Consider the following 19,805-nt stretch of genomic DNA (forward strand, 5'->3'; position numbering starts at 1 on the left):
TATTTGTGACGTGTTGAGAGTTGATGATAATTAGGTCATATTTGTTGAGGTTTACACACATCCACTGGTGCTTATTTATGCATCCACTAGCTTTCTTCTATTCCTCACCGATACCCTGTAGTTAATTTTTACAGAGGGAAACTGAGGTTAGGAGGGATGAAATAACTTGCAGGTGATCTTAATTTGGATTTGAACCCAGGTTGGTCTAATCCTAAAGTACGGGCCCCCGTGTTTGTTTTCTGAAATAAGCATCTGCTAAAAGATTACCAAGTCACTGTGCTTCTGAAAGAAGTCCATGGATTCCTTACTGCTGCTGCTTCTCCTCTTCTCCCTCCTTTGCCTCCTCTTCAGCTAGAAAGCTTTATTGTCTGGTACAATGCACATGATTTCCCTTTCCCAGAGGTAACTGTTAATATTTTGTTAAGGAAGTTCACCCTTCCAGAAGGTTCTTCATGCATATAGCCACATGCAGGCCATCTTCATATATGGATGGTGCACTGATCCGCAGGGGACTGCTCTTCAAAAGCTTCGCTGTGGTTATGACTTTGAATTTCAGCTCAGTAAAAGTCAGAAACCCTTCCAGCAATTTCTTTGGATTAGAACCAGATTGAAAATTTTCAGTTTACCTGGGACTTGAGAAGGGCTGGCTATCCGGGGACATTGTGGGCAACGCCTGCTAGGAAGCTAATAGTTACACGACACAATCCTTTGGAGTGAGTGGGCTTGGGGATGAAGGGGTCCATGCTTCTTTAAGAGGATGATGGAGTTGTCTTCTGGTTTGTCAACTCATGTGCTGTTAAGGATATAAATGTCTGACCTAGTACTTGTTATCTTTCCTCTTGGCTTGGTTATATTGTAAAGAGAGCAAGTTTAAAGGCAGAGGTGTCCAGAGGAGGGAAAATGATTAATTTAGAAGTGTGAAAGGCCGATGTTTTGATGTTAGGATCCCTTATTTAGCGACATCACCCCAAATAGGAGAGAAGTGGTGATCCAATTCTGGGGACGTGTCTTCCAGAGAGGCCTGAGAGAGGAGAAGGAGCGTTTTGGTTGAGACCAAGGGCAAGATGTTAGCTCTATAAGAAATGTCAAGTTGAACCATAAGCAGATTTCTTTAAAACATTCTTCTGCTGTACATTTTCAAAAGCAGCACTGAAGAATCCCTTTGTGGAAAGTAACCTGTGTCGAGAGCAAACAACCGGTTCGGTAGGAAATCTTTCTAGTCCCTGTAACTGAAAATGGCCTGTGTGGTCTGTGTGGCGCCCAGCAAGGCAGCGATTCATTCAGTTCAATTTATTAGGGGCATGTCCATCAAGTCTGTGTGGTCAGCTTGATGTCAACAGTCTAGCCAGGGTCTCGGAGCCCAGTGGAAGCAGCTGCAGCTTTTCTGATGTAGTGGAAACTTAACTGATGTCTGAGCAGCTGGTTTCAAATTCCCCAGCAGAGACCACTCCCATTTTGCAAAAACTTGTGTATCTACCCTTCTATTTATATGCACGACAGCTTGCAAATTACCTCTTTTTTCCTTAGATCTCTAGGGGGAGTCATTACTGTGTGGTTTATGATGAAGAAGAAAGTATTTTTTTCCCTTTGAAAAGAAAACAACGTTGAGTTAGTTGATTTCAGAGTTGAAAGTTCCCAAAGATCATTTTGCTAATGACAGGCACTTATTCACGGAACACAGAAAGACATGGTGTATTTGGTTTCAAGGCTCCCGATGACAGCCGCAGGCGGCTCTGGGGGTGGACCCCGGATGACGCCTGAGCAAGAATTGTCCTTCATGCAGTATGTGGCAGTGATGTGCCATCTGTTTCTGGGATGATTCTCAGAGCTATTGAGGAGCCCGTGAAAATATCCCTGCCAGGTCTTCTCAAAATTCATCTTTTTCCCTCCTTGTATCTGACAACCTGCTATATAATAAGGCAAGTTAGGCATAGTAGGACCAGGAGGATACATCTTTTAAAAAGACGATCTTCTTCCTGTCACCCACTTTGGCTTTCTCCTACCTGCCTCCTTCCTTCTTCTCTCCCTCTCGGGACTCCAGGACAGGGGTCTCTCACACTTCATTTTAGTATCCAAGAACAGTGTAAAGGACGCTGTGATGGATTATTTGGGTCTCCACTGCCCTGAGCTTCAGTTGGGCAGGAGTCCTGTCTTCTCTTTATTTTTCTTTTGTAATAATATATTTATTAAGTGACTGTCAATGCAAAGTCCTGCAAGCTGCTGCATGGGAGACCAAGATGCATATGAGACGGACCTGCCCTCAAGGTGCTTGCAATCGAGGCAGTCCACTGCAGGAGTAAGTGATTGTGGCAGTACTGCTGTGGGGGCTTAAGCAGAGTTCTTTAAAATGTTGACATCATTTGAAATCTTTCCTTGCCAAATATGTAGGAGTAATTTCAACAGGAAAGCCAAACAGTGGAAAGAGGCATGTCGAGGAATTTCATCACCCAATTAGCTGAGCCGGTCAGGTGCCAGATTGAGATAATATGTGCTATTCTGTGATAATAAGGGGGAACCCGAAGACCACTGCAGAGGCAGCAAGGTATAGACCCGGATTTGAATCCAGCTCTGCCTCTCTCCAGGTTTGTGACCTTGTACAATTCTCTTGACCTGTCTGAGCTCCTGTTACCTAAACCTACCTCTCTGATCTTTGTGAGGATTAAGTGAGATGGCGTGTGAGAAAGCTCCTGACATATACTACGAGCTCATTAAAGGCTTTCTTTCTTTCCCCTTTTCTTTAGCTGTTACTCTAGGATTTGGAGTGGAGCCCAGAACTGTACAAAATGCTAGGCTCTAGCACTAAATATGTTTGCATTCCTGGCAACATTTTAGCCTTTTCTAATTATGAAGTTTATACTTTGCCAAAGCTGAATTAGGGGCGAGGATGGAGAGAAGGAGGGGACTAATTATAGAGACACAATACACAGGAGTCGGGGGGGGGGGGGGGGGCGGGCAGAGGCGAACCAGAGGGCCAATCACACCCAGAGGCTGAGTAATTCCAGGATAATTAGGAGGTGGAGACAGGACTTCGATCACACTGGGGTAAATTAAAAAAACTATTATTTCAGGGAAATACATGAGACTGATAGGAGCAAGATAAGTTCTGAGGCCTCTACTTAAAGTTTCCCCAAAGTGAGAAATGTTGGGGAGGATGCCAGGGGCTGGGAGAGCAGCACACTGATAGGGTATGGTGTGGAGCACATAAGTGGGCAGCGGAGACTGGGGGACCCTAAGCCAGCAGTGTGCTAAGTCCACAGGCCTGAGCGCAGAGGGGCTAACTACAGGCAATCCTGGAGGAGGAGGCGTTTCCATGGCTGGGTAACTGCAAGGCTAGAATCTAGCAAAGAGCAGGTTAGTTTCAAGGAAAAAAATGCACGAGGGCTAAGATGAGAGCAGAGGCACATCAAGACATGACTCAGCCTTGCCTTTGGGGCAAGTTGGGGAGGTCTGGGACCCTCCTTGGTATCATCTATATTAATTTGTCTGTCTGCCAGTCTCTGTTTTCCTCATAGATCTGTATCCACAAAGTGTTTAAAGTCTTTTAGGAAGAGATCCAAGCTTTCAACCAGTGCCATAAATGGCCTAAGTTCAATGCCAATTCTGTATTTTTACTTTTTGGGATACACGTCCAAAGGTTCTAATGAACCAGAAGATGGAAAATATCTTATGTGTGAAGGGAGGACCGTTCTCTTATGGAAAGTCTGTCGTTCTTAGGTTTAGTAAAATGTCTATTAACTAGCCTGTAAGGGACATGAAAGCAGGAGCTTGTTACAGGCTCCTCAGTGTTCTCAGCAGTAGGTGCCCCCAAAGTATTTATGGAATACGTGAATAAGTGTAATGATGGCAATTTAGTAGGGCCAGTCCCCTAGGGAGACTGGAAAGGGAGAGAATGAAGCTGGGGACGTGGAGTGGGCGTTGTTTAATGAAGGTCCTTTAAGACCAAATTAAGGATAGTGGTCTGAAGGTCTTGAGAAATCCTGGGGAGATATTAGCCAAGCCATGCGGAGGTGGGCTGATGGCGTTGGGGTCATTCAGGTGAGAGATGCGCTAGGACAGTGTCAGTGGGATGGAATAGAGGCCTTGTCTCTGGAGCTTTTTTTTTTTTGGTGTAGTGTCAAAGTTTAAAAGCCAATAGGGTCATCAGGGAAAATCTGTAAACCACACAAGAAGAGGATCCTGGGTGTTTGACTTTCTTTGATGATGGCCATAGCTGTCTTCAAGGTTGCATTCAATTCTGCTATTGGTGTACCGGTCCAAGCTATTTGTTTCTTATCTTTAAGCTGGGCTTTCAACCCGTAGAATTGTTTTTGAATCAGATCTATTTTGGGAAGAAAAAAATGTGTCTGAAATGCCCAGCAGGTTCCAATATCTCTTCTTGCTCTGGGAGATTGAAGTCCGTCAGCAGTGTGACCTGTCTATAAATGGTCCCTTTCATAGGCCCAGGTTGTGTTCTGTGAGGCCTCCAGGTAGATTTGGGCAGTGCAGAGGGTTGCGTTTTAATAGCTCTTATTTTTCTTTCCAGAGGGAATGTTGCTTCTCAGGAAGTAACATAACAAAACAAAAAACTTGCCCGCATTCCTTTCCTTTCCTCCGGTCTAGCTCACGGATATCCGTGCTGGCTTCACTCCTCAAGCTTCAAGGTGTTAACTAGTTGAGTACTCTTTGCTGCCACTCAAGCCCCTTCCCAATCTGACCGTACCTTCCTTTCCACAGATATCTCCAGCCCTCCTTCCCAAGTGCCCCTAAGCTCCCTCTAAACTCACCAGCTGCCGTGTAGATGCCATCGTTAGATAAGTTGGCTTTACTGAAGGAGAGCAGAATATGCCACCCAAAGGATGCCACTTTGGCATATTGATTATTTTGAATTAAAGTGACTTGCGAAGCGGTGCAAGAAGGAAACTCCACCACTTCTTTGTCCTGCCTGAAAGCAGGAAATAAATCTCCCATGTGAAAGTTACCTTCCCTGTACCAGGAGGGTAGAAGGCATCCTCATCACCAGAAATAGGGAATTAGGGCCAGGAAGGCTGTATAAACGAACCTTCTTATTTCCTCACTAATTTACTACCTGAAGCTCAAACCTCTTTGTCTTGTCAGTTCTTTACAAATTTATTGTTTCTTTGTCTAAAAGGTATAAAAGCTTCCTGCTTTGGCCACTTGTTTGAGTCTCACATTTTTATGGGTCTCCCGTACATATGAGTTTAAATTTGTTTTTCTCCTCTTAGTCTGTCTTATGTTGATTTAATTATTAGGCCAGCCAAAGAACCTAGAAGGGAATAAGGGAAAATTTTTCCACCCCTACATTACCCAAATTTGCTAAGATTCACTGTATAATTTTGTCAGTCTGACAGTTTACTTAGGGCACATTTGTTCCTAAGTAAACATACAGGGGTGTGTTCAGTTGTTGCTTATACTCTTTGTTGAGTGTGTTTGATTGTAGGGTAAAGTGGAATTGTAGAGGAATGTTCTGGTATAGACTAGAGGAAGCCAGGATCCCAAGGGCCTGGCTTGAGGGCTCTTAGTTATCCCAGTGGTAGCCAAGAGATTCCTATGTACATTTAATTTTTTTTTAAGCTAGCACTGGTTTCCAAGAGGTACCTATCTGGCAGTGGGAGAGGCAATAAGGTGGTGGGAGAGGAAGCTTGGTAGGTGGACAGTCTGAATCTTGATTCTTGAACTTACTAGCTGTGTGACCTTGGCAAGTGATTTGACCTCTCTGAGCTCAGTTTTCTCATTTATGGAATAGAAAAATAAGGTTATCTATCCCGCAGCATTGTAAAGTTGAAATGAGATGATAAATTTAAAGTGCTCAGGTAAGAAAATATTGCTTTCAAGGCAGTGTTTTCTGTCTGTGTGGTATTTGCCAATCTTCCACCATTCATGCATAATCCTCAAAAATTTTGCCTTATCCCTGGAAAAGATCATACACCACCTGTACTCTTACTTAGTGTTTTTTCAGTACATGGGACCCTGCCACAGCATGGCTTGGTGAGCAGTGCATAGGTCCGCACCTGGGACCCAAACCTGCAAACCTCGGGCCGCCAAAGCAGAGTGCACGAACTTGACCACTATACCACCGGGCCGGTCCCAACTCTTACTTAATTTTTTAAAAAAATCAATTCACTCTTATAAATGGAATACATTTATTTAGGAAGGAAACTATATCACTCCTATAAATATAGGGTAACTATTAAAACAAACACAATGAAAATGAGACAATGTTATATTATTGATGTTCGGACAGATACTATTCCTGGTAAACACTCTGAATCTGAGGTTTGTTTTCACTTTGTTAAAAAGGGCACTTAGCAAATTAGCAAGTAAGTAGTAGAGCTGTGTTCTACTCCCCCAAAGGAGAATTTTTCCTTGACAATCAAAGGGGACTGAAAGAACATTGAAAATGCAATCACTTTTTCTCTCTGTGGTTCAGTGTTATTTAATTCTATATTTGAAATCATGTCAGGTACCACAAAAGGCAGCATCTTCCACTTTGGCAAACACAGACTTTGGGCATCAGCCATTTGGGAGCAGGGTATCAGCTGATGACTGCAGGGATGTGGGTCAGAGTGAGGGTAGAGAAAGGAGCTGGCACGGAGTTAAGGGGGAGACGTGGTTAGAACCCTGGTCTGGGGGGTGTGGGGATTCAGGGCAGGGCTCCTGCAGAGTGAGATGCTCAAAATCCAGAGGGTCTCACCTCAAAGGCTGCAGAGTCACTGCTTGTGGGGTGAGGTTAAGGCTCTTATTGTCCTTTTGGCTCTGTTATGCTTTGCTGCAGATGTTAGTGAATGCGTAGAAATGCCTACCTGTGTGTTGTACATTTACATAATAATAACTATTTTTATGGAGCTCTTTCTTGGCGATAGGCACTGTACCAAGCTTTTTGAACATGTTAACTCATTTAATTCTCGTAACAACCCAGTGAATAGGAACCCATATTCTCTTCATTTCACACGTGAAGAGACTGAAGCTTAAAGGTTAACAGCTTGCTCTGATTCTCAGAGCAGGAAAGTGGTGGAGCTGGTATCTGTAAACGTATGCAGTGGGGAGAATTTGCTTTACAACATCACTCCAAGGCAGGAAGTATCATTGAAAAGTGTTTTTGTTAATCAAATTACAGTAGGGTTGGTAAGATGGCCATTACCAGTCTTGGTTAGGATTCCTGCTCCCTTCCTCTTCCCTTCCCTGCTGCATTGGACCACTGAAGTGCTTCCCCAAACAGTGGGGGCGCCTGGCTCTTAGTCCATGGCTGTAGCCACAAAGTTCTCCTTATTCTTTCTGCTACTCAGTGCCGCCTACAGTACAGCAAGCTTTCCACCAGCTGCTGGGCAGTTCTGGCTTGGCTGAATACAGGGACACCATTCAACAATTCGTGATTCGGTTTATAGATTGTACGGTGGGGTGGGACCCTTGTTGCTGATTCCGGGCCTGCAGGGTAATAGCTGCAGAGGTGCCCACAGCTGTCCCTCATCCACGGTGCTGCCTGCAAGAGGGCCAGGCTCCATCGGCTCTTGGAGACTCACATCCCACTTCTCTGAGTCCCCCTCTTCCAGGGCTTGGGCGCCTTTCCTACAAGTCAGAGCACTGCCCATCTCCCCTTCCTTCCAGCCTGGCTCCTGGGAGAGTCTAACTGTCTGAAGACTTGGTTGAAGGCCTTTTTGCCTTGCCGTGGAATCACAAAGTGTTCACTGCTTCCTGGGGGTAAGAAGAGCATAGGCCAGGAGTTCTTGACTTCGAGTGAGCTCAAGAATTAATTGGAGAGCTTGCTAATCAAACAGATGGCTGTCCCCCTTCTGTTTCAAAAGGTTTGGAATGGGGTGCAGGAATCTGTATTTAACTGGGACCAAGTGACCCTCCTGCAAGGGGTTTGAGGACCACACTGTGCAAAACACTGAGCTGGCTCCAGAACACAGAGGAGCAGAGAGGGAGAAAATCAGCACCTCATGGAGGACTAGGCAACACTGGCATCTTAACAGATCATCCTGCCAGATACGTTTGCATAATATAAACACATATTTATAGTATATAATATTGTGGAAGCTGTTGGCATAATGATGTAAATATATGATTTACCTAGCATTTCCACCTACTGTTATAGTGTGATCGTTTTCGTTTTTTTCTTCATAAGTCCTTCAGAAATATAGTTTTTATATCACCATAATATTTAACTGTGTAAGTATGCTAACATTTGTTTACCCTGTTGTTTAATATATGAGTTGTTTTCCAGGTTTGATGTTATAAATAATACTTTGATTAACATACTTCTCCATAAATTATCTTGCTTTTGTGTTTTAAAACAAAGAACTGTTCTGAAACATTCCAATTAAGGCTGGCATTACTTTAAAGAGTTTGATGTTACTTAAAAGCAATTTTTTCCCCCTGCAAAAAGATCACGTGGTATGGCTCTTATTTAATTATCAATTGTTTCTCATTCCTTGGAAACTAGCTTTCTGTTTAACACAATAGAAATCACTGAGTGATTCAGCTAAGAGGAGAGTACTTTTAACGTCATACCCATGAGCAGACACTGGTGTAAGTGGGACAAGGACAGTGATTGTTGGAAACCTCAGAGAACACTGTCTCCCAGTACCAGCTAGAAAAGTCCTAGAATTTTCGGCCCACAGGTTGATGTAACCTACCCCGGAAACATCAAGCAGTGTATTTCAGGAAGCATTGCAGGTGGTTAAAACATATTTTATAGGCAAGAATTTGGTAACAAATAACTCAAGCAGTCCTTAGAACCCCCACACTTCCCCCATACCCCCACCAGCCATCTCAGCTGGGAACGTAGTGTTAATAGAAGCCCAGCAAGGAAGTCTGAGAATGAATGGCTCCTTGTGAAAGGTGGTGTGTTCAGGATGTCAGCTGATCCGACTTCTTTTTCTAAACAAAGGTAAACCAGTTGGTCTATTTACAGCAGGCCAGGGCCACTCCGGCCCATGGGTCATTTTTGACTTGCTTTCAGCCAGGCACTGAATAACTATTAATCTCCTTTATTGAGCAAACATTTTCAAGGACTGTCTACATTTAAAGACTGTGTTTGGTGCTGGAAATTAAAAAATAAGTAAAATCCAGGGCTTTATCTGGCCTGGAGTTGCTCACAGTCTCCTGGCAGAGAGACACATAGACAGTTACAACATAATGTGATAATAGAGTTATGTGCGTAATGCCATGGGAGCTCTTGGAGTAATTCTGAATGTTTAAGAATAAAGAGCCATCAAATCACCAAAAAATGGCTAATCAGTTTGTAAATGTTGTAAACTCGAAATAGGCACTATCCTAGATATTAAAATAATAATAATAATAATAATGTTTTATATATTGTTTAGATGGTCAAAAGCATTGTCAGAGATACACAAGAAAATATTGAATCAGAGAGCTGGAAAGGACCTTAGAAGTCATTGGTCACAGCCCCTCACTTTAGAGGCAAGGAACTGAGGGCTTCAGAAAGTGAGTGGCCCATTGGGGTCCCACAAGGACTTGATGGCAAGGATAGGACTGTAATTCAGGTCCTCTCTCCAGTGGTCGAGCAGCCTTTCTCTTACACAGTGATAATATTTTGTATGGAGTCCCCTGACCTCTCTTAGTACTCACTATCGGCATGACCTGCACAATTAGGCTAAGAAATTAAGTAAGAGATGTCTGCAAAGCTAATTGGCACATTGGATGTTGCATTAATGCCCATTTGAGTTTGTTGATTTTCCTTTTGTTCACGTAAAATAGAATTATACTAAAGTTCTTAAATATATTTTCTCAGGCTTCACTCCTACATGCCCCAGTTCCCCCTAAATTCCTGCCAAACACTTTCAGGAGTACCCAAGGCTATCTCTTGTGTCGGTGCATGAGTCCTTCTGAGCTCAGGTAGTTGGCCATTTTCTTCTGCCTTGACTCATTGGAATGAATCTCTTATCAAGGCCAATTGCAACTGAAGACACAGCTGCTACCGACTCCTGCCAAGGGGGCCAGTGAGTGTGCTCAGCTTTCCAGGGATGGATGCTGAGGATGCTGTTATCTTTGCTAAGGAGACTATCTTCTATTATTGCTTGCTTCAAAGTTACTACATTCTGGGCTCTTGATATACCACCAAGATTTGACTGAATCTGATGACGAAGCTCAGAATTATCCCTCCCTCCAGCTGTGACCCATTGGGTTACAACCAGGCTGTGATCCCTAATTGTCACTGCCAGTAGAAAGCTCTTGGTCCTGTGTGCAAACAGACTTGAAGATGCTTGACAAATAGGCTTTCAAGACATGACAAAATCCTAGGATGAATAGATCTTAGGCTCGAGGTACAAAATCAGTACTTAACTATTTAGAAGAGGCTGTACTCCATGGATGTTAACATGGGTTCCAAGGAAAAAGAGGCCCATGGTCATAGGAAACACTGATTTCAATAAATTAAATAGATTTTGGGGGAAGGGGAGGGGAGGAACAGCAGCTTCATTGAGTTCTACTTTACATACCATAAAATACTACTCAGATTTAAATTATTTTTAGCAAATTTATAGAGTTATGCAACCATCACTCTAATCCAGTTTTGGAACGTTCCCATTACTCTTCCAGCTCAAATTCCCTCGAGTTTACTTGCAGTCAATCTCTACGCCCACCTCTGGCCCCAGGCAACCGCTGATCTACTTTCTGTCTCTATAGATTTGCCTGTTCTAGACCTTTCGTGTAAATGGAGTCTATATTCTGTGACCTGTTGTGTTTGGCTTCTTTTATGTGGCATGTTTTTTGAGGTTCATCCATGTCATAGAAGGTATCAGTAGTTTGTTTCTTTTTGTTGCTGATTGTCATGCCGATGCGTGGATGGACTACCTTCTGTTTATCCATTCATCAGCTGATGGATGCTTGTATTCTTCCTAGTTTTCAGCTATTATAAATTATGTTGTTATTAACATTCGTGTATAAGTCTTTGGGCATATGATTTTATTTCTCTCGGGTGGATTCTTAGGATGGAATTGCTGGGTTATTTGGCAAGTGTATGTTAAACATTTTAAGAAACTGCCAAACTCTTTTCCAAAGTGGCTGAACTATTCCTTATTCCTGCCAGCAATGGATGAGAGTCCCAGTTGATCACATCTTAGCCAACACTTGCTACTGCCTGTCTCTTGATGGCAGCTATCTGATGGGTGTATGCTGGTAACTCATTGTGATGTGAAATAGGTTTTTATTCGGGTCTTCTCACAGCCTTTAATATAGCAATGTGCATTATGAATCTCCAAAAGAGCATGGTGAAAAGCGTATGCGATGTTCCCTAAACTCATTTGTTCTTGGAATTCTTTTTTCCCTTACATGAGCGTATTCAAGGCCTAATGTTTTACAGAACCCATTTTGGGAAGCATTACATCATTTGATTACAATATTCTTTTTAGCTTTGTTCTCTGTGATATTTAATTATGAACAATGTTTATCACACAATGATTTTGAATCAAGTGGCATCAACTCAGCGGTTAATAGACTGCAAGAGTTAAAGGAGGATGCTTAAGAGATCAGCGCTGGGATGTTTTTGAGAGCTAATAGTTTCATGAATGCCTAAATGTCAGTTTGTTTTTCTCTATACTTGGTTCCCCAGCCCAGCCCAGATGGGCCCTAAATCTCAAGGGGAGCTAGGCTGGGCTAAAGCCAAAATCTTGCCTACATTTTAATTGTCAACACTCAATCAGATAACAATCATAATGACGACAACAATGACAATAAGATCAAATTTATATGGATCGCATCTGTGCCAGGCACTATCCTAAGCACTCTCCGTGGATTATCTCACTGGATCATCACAAGGACCCTACGATGTAGGCACTATTATGACAACAACTTTACAGATAAGAAAACTGAGGCTCAGGGTGATGAGTAGCTTGCACACAGGTAATCGGAAGTGGCAGAGTCAGGATTTGAATCTGGGCCCTCTGACACCAGAGTTCGTGCTCTTCAACCTCTCTGCTGTGTATCCTACCAGCTAACCAAAAGGGCGGGTCAGTCTGAAAAAAGAGTTTCGTTTGTCTTAATTACACAGCAATTGTAGGATGCTGCAAAGAGTTTTAGTCCAGGATTTGCCTCCCTAGAGTCTTCATTATCCCAGTCACTCTTGCCCTCTCCCTCTCGCCTGACAGGTATGCACCACTTATTCTCCTGGGGGAGTCCTTCTGTATCCTTTTTCTCCCAGTTTTGTGGCCACCACACACACACACACACACATTTGAAAACTTCTTCCTGGTTTCACTGTCCCTAGGTTTTGTCTTAAAAACCAGGACACGTATCCTCACTAGGGAGATCTTTCCAGATCCATGCTCTGCATCACACACTGCTCTGCTCATTTTAACAACCTTCACGGTCCCCTGCTCAAAGGAAAATTCCCAGTCCCTGGGCGGGGCATTCCGACTGAGCCCTTGACTTTCCCATTGTATCTCCCATAATTTCCCCTTCTTGGATCCTCTGCTGTAGGGAGATGCTTCCTTGCTGCCCAAATCAGCGAAGCCATTCCTGCCTCCGTGCCTTTGCTTATTCTTGTTCTCCAGGCTGTGTTGTTGCTTCTCTGAGCCCCTTTCTGCCCTTGGAATCCCCCTGACCTCTAGGATGCTGTTTCAGCTGATCCCAGCCCATAGTGACCCTCCAGTCCTCTGAAACCCCCGGGAGAACCTACTATCCGTGACTCTGGGTCATCCATCTAACATCTTCCGCATCAGTCTTGCTTGCTGTAAAATGGGTGTCATAGTCCGTGCCTCACAGGATCTGGTCCAGGTTAAAAGACATAAAGCACATGATGAACTTCGCATAGTACCTGGCCCAAAGCCACAAGGCCAGTATTCAATAAATGGGAGATAATATTGTTAATAATTAAGATGATCATTTTTATGACTGCGTGATGCTTTGTGTTGCTTTACTCTGACTCTCTCATGAGGGGTAGCCCTCTTAAGAATGGGGATCAGGTCCTGTCATATCTATTACAATGCGTTAAGCACCAAAGATCCTGGGGAATGTTCGTTGAGGATGCGCAAACAAACTCGAACCATCACTCAGAAGCCTGATGTTGATCTCAGCTCTGTGGGCAACTCGGTGTGTGACCTTGACTTGTCTTCTTGGAGTCCCAGTCCAAGGGGGACTGCATGTCATCCCTAACATTCTCTTTGAAACTGGCAAGCCCTGATATTGATTCTCTGTGATAATTTGGGCACATTCTTTAATCCTCTTAGTCTTCGGTTTTTTTGTCTGTGAAATGGGGAGAATAATCTCATCCACTGTTGGCTCTGAGGATAAGTGAGGGATTGCTTATAAAATGCTCACTTAGTCCTCAGTTCATAGTTATGCTTCTGGTTGTTTCATTATCGCTATTTCGTTGATAACACTAGGAGCGTTAATGTTGTTGAATGTAGTAGTTTTCTGGGGCTGCCAAAAAAGTACTACAAATTGGGTGTCTTAAACAACAGAAATTTGTTGTCTCACAGTTGCGAAGGCTAGAGACCCACAATCAAGGTGTCAGCAGGGTCGATGCCTCCTAATCTGTTCCAGGCCTCTCTCCTTGCTTCTGGGAGCCTCCGGGCTTCCTTGGCTCGTGGATGGCCCCTCCTGTGTCTGCACATCATCTCGCCTCCGAGTGTCCGTCTCTGTCTCCAAATTCCCCCTTTTTATAAGGGCACCGGTCTCATTGAATTAAAGCCCGCCTTAGTGACCTCATCTTAACTCTCCTACCTCCATAAGGACCATATTTCCTAATAAGGTCACGTTCTGAGGTATTGGGGCTTAGGACTTCAACGTACCTTCTTAGCGGGGGTGGAAGGTCACGATTCAGCCCATAACTTTGAAAATGATTAACAGTTATACTCTCTAGAAAATCCTTTGCTGAGAAAATAACTTGGCCTTTCTGAAAGAGGAAAAAAACCCAACACTTGGCGGTGAATCCTTCTTATTCCACTGCACTTGCCTTTCACAACAGTGCATTTAGCTGGATCAGGTGAGCGCGGGCGGTTTTGACGAAGATGTGCGGCTTTCTGTAGAGCAAGTCCCAGGACCTTTGCCCTGAGTGGTATTTCCCACATGTGCTTTTGGAATTGCAAATCTGTCATTTCTGGTTCATGACATTTTTGCAGAGCCCCCAGGATGGAAATAACACACCAGATCTCAGGCAGTTGGCATTCTTTCTTTGTTTTTTATAGCCCTCTGCAAAACTCTCATGCTGTTTACGTGTGATTTATATTCCTCCTGTGGTTTCTAAATGGATATAATAAAAACAGATTTAGAATATTAATCTAACATGGTTCAGGCCAGCCTGGTCTAGTAGAAATTTATTTCCTGGGCATGGTGAAAAATCTGGAAGGATAAAGTGAGAATCAGGTCTGAGTAAATATTTTTTGCTGCCTCTTAAGGTATCGTCTCTCAAAGTGCGGTCCACTGGATTCCTTGCGGTGTCTGTGAAACATGCAGATTTCTAGGCCCCACCCCCACTCTGCAGGCTCAGAGTCTTTGGAGGAGGGGTCCTGGGATTTGCATTTCTTATGAGCCCCCCCTGCCCCAAGTGGTTCTGGCCCACCCTGTCTTTGAGAACCACTGATTTCTGGGATTCCCCAAAAGAAATGCGTTGTGTTGTTTGAGTCAAACGAGTTCCAGAGCTGGAGCCTGTCCGGGTCTGAGGGTGAGGAGAGCCAGGCAGGCAGGTGTGGGGCGGAGGGCCAGGGATGCGCTGTGGGCAGGCACAGGACTCCAGCTGCTGTGCAGAGAGCCTGGTGTTCAGTCCATTGTGAAGTGACATCTGCTGAGCTTGGTGAAAGGACAGTGTGGATTTCAAGTGCGACAGGGAGGGTCGTAAGTGTTGATGGTGTGTGTACTTATCAGCAGGTGGGTTGAGCTGGGGAGTGGGCTTTTGGCAGCCTCAATAAGAGATCTGAGCATCCATCTGTGTCCAAGGGTCTGGCAGTGGGGGAGAGTTGGAGTGGGAGGGGTAAGGGCCATGGGAGGAGTCTGGCCACTTGGGGCGCTGTATGAGAACTCAGATTTCTGAGCTTGAACCAGCCCTTCTGCAAGCTCTGGGGATCTGCGTTTCTAAAGCTCCTCAGGGGATCGAAAGTGACAGTCTCTCAGAACAGCACTTGCGAAGCACCGTCGGGGGAGGCCGTGGATAAAACTGACTTTGGGATCACTGGACCTGGCTTTGAGTCCTAGCTATGTGACCTTGATCTAACCCCATCTGAACCACAGTTTCTTCAACTGTAAGATGAAGAGACAAATACTTTTTTCTTCTTCTTTTGATTGTGGCGACGGTTAGGGATAAGGGATGGGACACACAGCACAGTTTCTGGCACACAGTAGGCATCGTTAAATGGTGGCTCCAGACCTGTGAGAACTGAGATTCTAGAAGGGTAATTAGGGCAGATATGCCAGTCTGTTGGGCATAGGAATCAGCAGGTGGACACAGTGATTGGAATTTGGGTATGGCGTAGGGTCTTAGATCTGGCAATACTGGGTCCTGATTTCCAGAATCGGAACTAGGGAAAAAAGAGCAACAGTAACATCCAGGCTTAAATAGACGTGCAGGTCCAGCACTGTTCTAAGCACTTTGCCCACAACCTTATGAGTTAAGTGCTATTCTTATTGCCATTTTACAGATGAGAAAATGGAGGCTTAGAAAGATGTGTGAATGGTCACACAGACATTATGTGGCAGAAGGAAGTTTAGACCTAAGCTCTCTGGCTCTGGGTCTTCAGCACCTGTTCTTGCCTATTTAAGCGAAGTACAAGGTCAGGGTGGCCCTTGAACCACAATCCTGAGTCTCAAAAGTAAGCTGGGAAAAATGGTCCTGGATATTTTTTTGCTACACATTTCTGGATGTAAAATTGTACATAACAAAGTTAGAAAGGCTGGCATTTTCTTAATAGAAGCTGAGCTGTAATAAACCTGCATTGTTGCCAAAGGCTTGATAGATTCTAACAGAAAATCCATAACACAAAATTGTCTTGTATTGAAAATGCCTTGTCCACTTTATATTTTATTTCTTGGGTAAGATTTGACCCCTTTCATGGATTGATCAACATTTCAAAGGGCGTCTCTGACCCCTGTACCTTCTCCCCTTGTCCTTTGTCTCACGGATTCAATTCTCATTCATTTGATGTGAATCCCAACGTCTAATCAAGATTTCGTCCACCTTACACATCAAGCACTGGCATTAATAAATGTATTTGTTTAATTCTGAGGGTATCTTGTCAGAATTTCCTCCTTTTCTAACGCTCTTCTCTCTCCCGTCTCTGTACTCCAGGGCATAACCTTCAGTAGCAGAACAAATCAGGCCAGCCAGCAAGCTGCCAAGTCCTGCAGGCTCCTTGTCAAGGAAACCAGCTGGACCCATTTCTAATCAACATCTCCCAACATAACACCTCTGTGTCACTGAAGGAGACCGGACCAGAATTTGAAACTTTCCACAGACTTCCACTAGACATTGAATGCAAAAGGATACTTGGGTTGCTTTGCATAAATCTGCTCTATTTCAGAGACCAAGGGGGAGAATACAGGTGTCACTTTCATCCAAGAAGTCACACGAACATATTCTACATTTAAAGCTCTGCACGTATAATGGATGATGGTTATCGAACCAGCCCAAACCTCTACCACGGTGCAAGAGATATAGCTCGAGAGGCTACCAGGCAGTCCCGGAACCAAGGAATGGATGACTACAAATATCAGGATAACTATGAGGGCTATGCTCCCAATGATGGCTATTACCGTGGCAGCGAGTCCAACCCAGAAGAGGACGCACAGAGTGATGTTACAGAGGGCCATGATGAAGAGGATGAAATCTACGAGGGCGAGTACCAGGGCATCCCTCACCCGGATGACATCAAGGCCAAGCAGGCCAAGATGGCACCCTCCAGGGCAGATGGCCTTCGAGGCCAGGCAGACCTAATGGCTGAGAGGATGGAAGATGAGGAGCAATTGGCCCACCAGTATGAGACCATTATTGATGAGTGCGGCCATGGACGCTTCCAGTGGACCCTCTTTTTCGTCTTGGGTTTGGCTTTGATGGCCGATGGGGTGGAGGTGTTCGTGGTGAGTTTTGTCTTGCCCAGTGCAGAGAAGGATATGTGTCTGTCCAGTTCCAAGAAAGGAATGCTTGGTAAGTAGAAATTTCCAAAGATCCTTCTCTTGGTGGCATTAAAATTTGAAGGGGAAAGAGTAGTAAAATTGGTATAACACCTTAAATCTATCACAATGTCCTTGCAAAGTTATCATTTTACACCCATTTTGCCATTAAGGTGTTTTTATGTCAGAGAAATTAATTAACTGGCTCAAGTTTACACAGCTAGTAAGTATTGGAGCTTGGATTCCTACCCAGGTGTGTCTTACTCTCAAGCTCTTAGTTCTTTTTCCAAATCTTGTTGTGTCCTTGAGAGTCCAATTTCTCTCTTCTTCATATTGAGCAATCTTCCATATTCAAATGACAAACGTTTTGGGAGTGGCAAGCCAGAGGTCTCTTCTACTCAGTCCTTCTCTTTGTTCCTTCCAGAATCCAGTGGTGTCTGCTCCTGGTTTCTCTTGCATATAAGTGTTAGTGGGCTGAATGCCCATGTGCCTCGGGGTTGAATGCTGGGTTGAGCACATTCATGGAAGCCCTGCAGGCAGTTGGGAGCCACGTTGTGAAGCACAGATGGATTCCTCAGGATGGAGGACCAGCTTTGCAAATCAATGATGAGACTAGCGACATCAGAGCCAAGAACCAGATATCAGGGCATGAGGCAGAAAGGATTTTGTGAAATTAGAAAGGGGATGGGCACAAATGGTATAGTGTAAAATACAGTCACCATACTATAGACAAGGGTTTGTCTTGGTCATTAAATGTCCTGTAAAACATATCCATTCTCTAGATTTAGAGTCCAAGCAATTGATTGTTTAGCAAACATACAGTTTCTAAGAACTTACTATGAGTCAGGATCTTAAGAACCCTCAAGAACTCAAAATCTATCTGGCAACTGAGTTCATTCATTCAACTAATATTTATTAATTGTGTACTGTGTGCTACTCTCTGTGCTCAGCCCTTGGGGAGAAAATATTGAACCAGATAGACATAGTCCTTGCCGCTCAAAGAACTTACATGCAGCAGGACAACAGGCATTAACAAACACAGAGACTGACCTAATTACTGTAGAGATAAGTGCTATGAAGTACCTTGTGTGGTTCTGGTCCCTATTACTTGCTTTAAAGCAGGGGTTGGCAAACATTTTCTGTAAAGATCCAGATAATAAATGTTTTAGAATTTGCAGACCCAGATAATTTCTGTCACCACTACTCAACTCTGCCTCTGTAGCACAAAAGCACCCACTGACAGCATGTAAAAAAATGGGCATAACTGTGTTCCGATAAAACTTTATTCACAAAAAAAAAACAGAGGGCCAGATTTAGCCAATATGCTGTAGTTTGCTGGCCCCTGATTTAGAGCCACTGTAAATAAGCTTGGGATATAAAATAAAGAAAACGTCTGCATAAAAACTTGTTCCTGGGGGCTTTTAAAAATTGTTTTATCCATTCCTATTTAACCAAATGGCCATTTAAAATGATTAAACTGTGTCAGATATGACCATTAGGGAACCAAAAGAGACTGAGTATATATAAACAGAAGGAACGACTTGAGAAGCAAGGTTATCACCCAGAGTTTTTAAACACCAACAGAATTTTAGTTGGTTTTTTAAAAAATTATTTTAATTATTTTTTTAATTAAAAAATTCTGCTAGATGCCTTTAAGCTTGAATAGATTTTTTTGAAAGGGCAAAACCCAAAGCAAAATAAAACATACCCCAAATCAAAACAAACTGCCCCCAGTTGATCTAAACATTTCCAAGGCAGTATTGTTTTGTGATATCTCAGCTGAAACCCTGGGTCCCTGTTAATCCAAATAGGCAATGTCAGTAATGATTTCATACCCCCCACCCCCCAAACCCCGCCATCTCTCTTCCGCCCTGGTGCCTGGCGGCCTCATGGACAGAGCTGCAGCATTGTGGCAGCTCCTGCTGGCTCCCAGCGTGAATGCTGGGTGTGGAGGGAACGTGGTCCTAGTCTGGAGAGCCCACATTTGTGCAATTTTGCTTGGAGCCTTTGCCAAGAAGATGCTATGGCTCAGCCCAAGACGGGCAGTGAGACTAACTGAGCAGAGATGGACTTCCTATATGCTTGTGGGATCCCCTTTGTGGTCGAGGAAAGGAATGTCTAGCTAGATCCGGGGAGGTGGATGATTGAAGGGTCTCCTGGGGCCAGCATTTCCACTTGCTGTCTCATCTGACCTTCATAGTCACCAGAGAGGTTAGAAGAGTTTTATCCCATTTGTGCATATCAGGAAACAGTCTCAGAGAGCTGTATATAAGGTCACACAGTACTTCCTGGAGCTGGGATTTCAATCCAGGTCTGTCTGATGTCAAAGTCTGTGCTCATTGTGCTCTTACACCATACTGCCTTTCTCTTGTGCATGGTCTTTGGAAAAGAAGTCATGCCATGGGACAAGTCTTCTCTCCATGTCATTAAGCGCCCCATAGATTGCTTAGAGCACCATAGATTGCTTCCAACAGAGAGGTAGTGTGGTGTGGGGAATAATGATCTGGGCACTGGAGTCTGGCTGCTAAGGTTTGGAAACTGGCAATGTAATTTATCAGCTAGTGACCTTGGCCAAATCATGACTTCTCTAATTCTCAGTTTTCCTGTATGTGGAATTAGGGTTATAATACATTTGTTGTGAGGACTGGATGAGATAAAGCTGGTAAAGCAACCTGCATGCCATGCCTGCTAAACACGTGTTAGTTCTTGTTCCTTTGTGTTATGACATTCTCCCTTGGAGCATTTGC

The 19,805-nt window shown here is 43.9% G+C and overlaps 1 protein-coding gene across 16 annotated transcripts in view; it reads left to right on the forward strand.

Annotated features, from left to right (window-relative positions):
• Positions 1-19,805, forward strand: part of SV2B (synaptic vesicle glycoprotein 2B) — a 193,716-nt gene that overhangs the window by 100,605 nt on the left and 73,306 nt on the right. For all 16 annotated transcript variants that reach the window (XM_023650691.2, XM_023650699.2, XM_070267138.1 and 13 more), the window contains one exon: positions 16,238-17,092. In XM_023650691.2, coding sequence (XP_023506459.1) covers positions 16,552-17,092 — 541 coding nt within the window. In that variant the 5' untranslated portion in view covers positions 16,238-16,551. The remainder of the gene's footprint in view (positions 1-16,237; positions 17,093-19,805) is intronic.

This window comes from Equus caballus, chromosome 1 (genome assembly GCF_041296265.1).
Source record: "Equus caballus isolate H_3958 breed thoroughbred chromosome 1, TB-T2T, whole genome shotgun sequence".
NCBI lineage: Eukaryota > Metazoa > Chordata > Mammalia > Perissodactyla > Equidae > Equus > Equus caballus.